Source organism: Cynara cardunculus (genome assembly GCF_001531365.2).
Source record: "Cynara cardunculus var. scolymus isolate 2C chromosome LG 7, CcrdV1, whole genome shotgun sequence".
Classification (NCBI taxonomy): Eukaryota; Viridiplantae; Streptophyta; class Magnoliopsida; order Asterales; family Asteraceae; genus Cynara; species Cynara cardunculus.
In genome coordinates this window covers 2088991-2093403 of record NC_037534.1, presented here as the reverse complement: position 1 = coordinate 2093403, position 4413 = coordinate 2088991, and the positions used below count along the sequence as shown (strand labels likewise).

Genomic DNA, 4413 nt, shown 5'->3' with positions numbered 1-4413 from the left:
ACTATTAATATATACATTAGACAATTACACTATTACGTATCCTATTCATGTACACATATTTTCAATTTATTCTATATCTCTATATAATTCATTTGTATATACGTTCAGTAACTGTGAACATATATATGTAAAATGAGAAAATTAATTAACTGTGATATACGTAAGATTTAAGAAGTATGAATAAGTTGTATCAAATGGTTGATGATGAAAAATAAATTATGAGTAGAAAAATAAAGTATGGGTAGAAAAATAACATATTCAAGGTTAGAATTTTTTTTTAATGTATCAAAGTATCAACCCGACCAACCCGTACGGTTTGAATTGGTTGAGTTGCACGTTGGTTTGGGTTGAGTTAAAAATTTTCAAACCGCAAACATATGATTGAGTTGTTCAAATATCTTCAACTCAATCAACCAAACCCATGAAAACCCCGAATTAGCACTACATCTTTTTCTAAGCCAATGTGTTTTTAAAGTTAAATTACAATGGTTATTAGTAGTTTGTTATTTGAAATTATTGAAATCCAACAAAATTAATATTTATTTTTAATATATTTTATTATTTAAAAAGAGATTTGAAAGGTAAAATTTTAAAGTATTTTGGTAAATTATTATTTCATCTGTCCTAAAATAAATGTTTGTATTTCTATTTTAATTTGTTTATAAATAAATAATTTTTTTCTTATAACATTAAAGTGGTTTTTGTTTTTTTTTTAAAAAGCTCTTATTTTATCACTTATGTCTGATTCGATCAGACATAAGACAATTCAGACCGTTTGTTTTTCTTTCCTTTTCAGAGCCACTTATCCCTTATTTTCAATTAAGTAATAACCTAGCCACTTATTTTTCTCTTAATCCTGAAGACTATCTAGTGAACCGATTTCTACTTCATCATTCGATCGACTTCACCCTCCTCACTGTCTCTATTGATCGACTTCACCCTCCATCGCCTCTAGTGGCTTCAAATCGACCCAAATCAAGAGGGTTTTCTTCCCTGTGTGTTTTCGTTCATGTGCAAACCAGTAGTTGTGCACCTTTATCCTCGTGAATCAAGGTATTTTCGTCCCTGTAGTTTTCGTCACTGTAGTTTTCATCACGATGGAGATTTGCTTCGATTTTAGAGGTGGATTTGGGCGTTGGATTTTAGAGAAAGAGTGGTGGTGGTGGGATGAGGGTGGAGATTGAGGATGAAAGGCTTGATCTGGAGGAGAAAGAAGAATTAAAGGAATATTGGGAATATAAACATAAGTGAAATAAGAAATTATACATATTCATATGTTTGTTGGTTACAAAAGCAAACTATTGATTCAGATTTCAGACTTCAGATGTTTGTCAGTTTACAAAAACAAACAGTTTAACTGATTCAGATTTCAGATTTCAAACCACCTCTTAAAAATCAAAAGTAAAATCAGATTTCAGACTTCAACATCTCTTAAAAACAAACGCCACCTAAGTGTCAACTTTCTAATAGTATCCTTAATTAAAGGATAGAAAAATCCGTTACTCCATCTGATATCAAAGAAAAAGTTATTATTTAATTTATCAGAACATTTTTAACAGATTCTCCAAAATAAAGATTTTTGGAGGCTCTAACAAAATTTTCAAAACTTTCTTCAAAATGGAGAAAATTAGGAGAGAGAGAGAGAGAAAGAGAGTTTTCAAATTTGGATAATCACCGAAAATGATTACTTTGGAAAGGGAAGTTATTTTTTATTTTTCTAACCATCACTCTTGAATATTAAATGTTTTGGAGACGCTGACTATTTGGCCTTAAGAATGCTGGTTTTAAGAATGAGTGATTGCCCTTCTCTGACCCTTATTGTCCAACCTGACAGCGGACAACTAATGCATTCCACTTATTGAACGAGGTTCTATGTCTGTGACCCTTGAATGTCGAATTTCATTTTATTCCTCTGAATAGAACATGGCCATGGTGTATTCGGTTACTCCCTATTCAGTGTTATCCATGGTTCCTTCAAATTCGAAGCACATATCTCTTTTCGATGAATGCCCAGAAGAATTTGAAAATAATGTTATATTAATTACTATGTATTTGAAAAATATAATTAATATCATAATCTCTAAAATGGAGAAGCTGTTGGAGATGAAATAACTTCTTTTAGAAGTTTTGACTTTTGATTTTAAATTTTATAGAATCCGTTGGAGATGCTTTTAAAAAGTGTAATTACATTAATGCCTTTTTTCTTACATATATTTATTTTGAGACAAATATAATAAATGTTAAAACCAAACCAGATCAAATCAGAAATATATCCCAGACAAACAACAAGGGTGTTGCCCGATTAGTTTGAATTTGAGTTCCGAAGGTCAAAAGTGTCTGGAGGTCCCAAGTTCAAATCGAAGGAGAAATAAAAATCCTCCTATGACCATAAATGTTCAAATGCGGTGACTCCGGACTACCTGTAAAATGGGTTGGATATTCAGATTAATAAAAAAAACAGACATGACATTTATTAATAATTTATTAAATATTATATTGTAAATGAAATTTAATTTTTTTAAATTTTTAGAAAAAGTTATATTTACGATCTATTTTTATGAAAGTATGAAAATGACTTGTTTGTAAGCATCGAAAATGTTGAGAAATGGAATTATCGTCATATAATTTAGTGATTAAATAATAATTATATTTAATATAATTAATAAAAAATAATGAAAATGATATTTTATTAAAGGGTCTAAAATAGAATTTATGGAATAGTTGGAGGACCATTTATGTAAATTTATTTATTTATTATTTATAGTATTTGCCACCATGAAAGGATAAGATCGAGATGCGAGACACACAGATACTCTCTGTAAACTGCTGTTTGTATACGGAATTCAAAGGTTGATTGGAGCGAAGAGACGTGGAGTTGTTCAGATTAAACCCTCAAGAATCGATTTCAAAAGCTGTAAGATCGGAATCCCTAGTTCAATTTTGAGAGAAGCTGTGGATTTGAGAGAAAGAGTGTGTTGTGAAATTGAATGTGGCGGCGATTTGGGAGTTTTTACAGGTTGTATTGTGGGTAGGGATTTATGGCGGAGACAAACGGAGGTTCAGCAGCACCGCCACCGCCAACGTCACGGCGAGTTCCACCGATGATTGCGGTTCCACCGGCATCTTCTTTCGAAAACATATTTACCGGTGGACCTGGACCAGGTTTCAGCCCTGGACCGATGACTCTCGTTTCGAACTTCTTCTCCGATCATTATCCTGACGTCGATTGCCGCTCGTTTTCTCAGCTTCTCGCCGGCGCTATGGCTTCTCCGGCGTCTCAAATCCCTAGCGCTACTTCCGAGTTTGAAGATTGTTCGTCTTCGAAGAAATTGGGGGGATTCAAGCAAAATCGACCCATGGATTTGGTAATTGCGCAATCGCCAACTGGATTCATGTTTCCATCTATGTTTAGTCCTTCTGGATTACTCAACTCTCCTGGATTTTTATCACCTCTTCAGGTATTGGATTTCTGTGAGTTCTTCTTTCATTTGGCATGTGATTTTAGAAATTGATACGAATCTTCAACTCAATGATTACACTTCTAATTGTTTGATTAATGATTTGGGTCTGTCATCTTGGTATCTATGTCTCTTGTACTTTTAGAAACTTTATTAATTTGTGCCCTCCTCCTTTCCAAGAAAAAGGGGTAGTACCCTTTGACTTTTGAAGTCAATGAACTCATTTTCAACTTCAAAATTGACTTGAATCTGAAGTTTTCTAGAGGAATTGGTAGAACCGTAGTGAACTTAACAAGAAGTGTTGAAAATAGGAAATTGTTGGTGTTTAGATATGTAATGTATTCCCTACCAATTTATATGTTTGACATTTGCTAGTTTGACTGGGTTTGTTCTGTTTGATTTGACTATTTTGTTGATCCGGTGTTTATCAACGGTCTTTAAGCACGGCTATGTTTGGCGAACTAGCTTATGGCTGAAAATCAAGCTAGTTATTAGCATATAAGCTAGTTGTTAGCTGAAAAGCTAGATGCTAAACTATACACGTTAGCTTCTATTAGCTGATAAGCTAGTTGTTAGCTGAAAAGTTGGCTAATAAACTAATTATGTTTGACAAAAACTAGCTGATAAGCAAGCTGTTAGCGTCTATTAGCAGATAAGCTAGCTGATAGTTGAAAAGCTAGCTGATGAACTAAACACGTTAGCTTCTATTAGCTGATAGACTATCACGTTTGACAAAAAAAATAGCTGAGAAGCTAGTTGACAAATGTAAAATGACCAAAAAGGACATTGTTGTAGAATTTGAAGATGGCGTTTTTGGATAACTTGTATGCAAGAATTAGCTGAAAAGCTAGTTGATATATGTAAAAAGGCCAGAAAGGATATTGTTGTAGGCGTTTTTGGATAACTTGTATGCAAGAAATAGCTGATAAGCTAGTTGACAAATGTAAAATGACCA

The 4413-nt window shown here is 33.0% G+C and overlaps 1 protein-coding gene across 1 annotated transcript in view; it reads left to right on the top strand.

Annotated features, from left to right (window-relative positions):
• Positions 1-2819: 2819 nt before the first annotated feature.
• Positions 2820-4413, top strand: part of LOC112515330 (probable WRKY transcription factor 3) — a 4681-nt gene continuing 3087 nt past the window's right edge. Inside the window, exons 1-2 of the mRNA XM_025122084.1 lie at positions 2820-2914; positions 3017-3458. Of these exons, the coding sequence (XP_024977852.1) occupies positions 3039-3458 (420 nt within the window). The 5' untranslated portion in view covers positions 2820-2914; positions 3017-3038. The remainder of the gene's footprint in view (positions 2915-3016; positions 3459-4413) is intronic.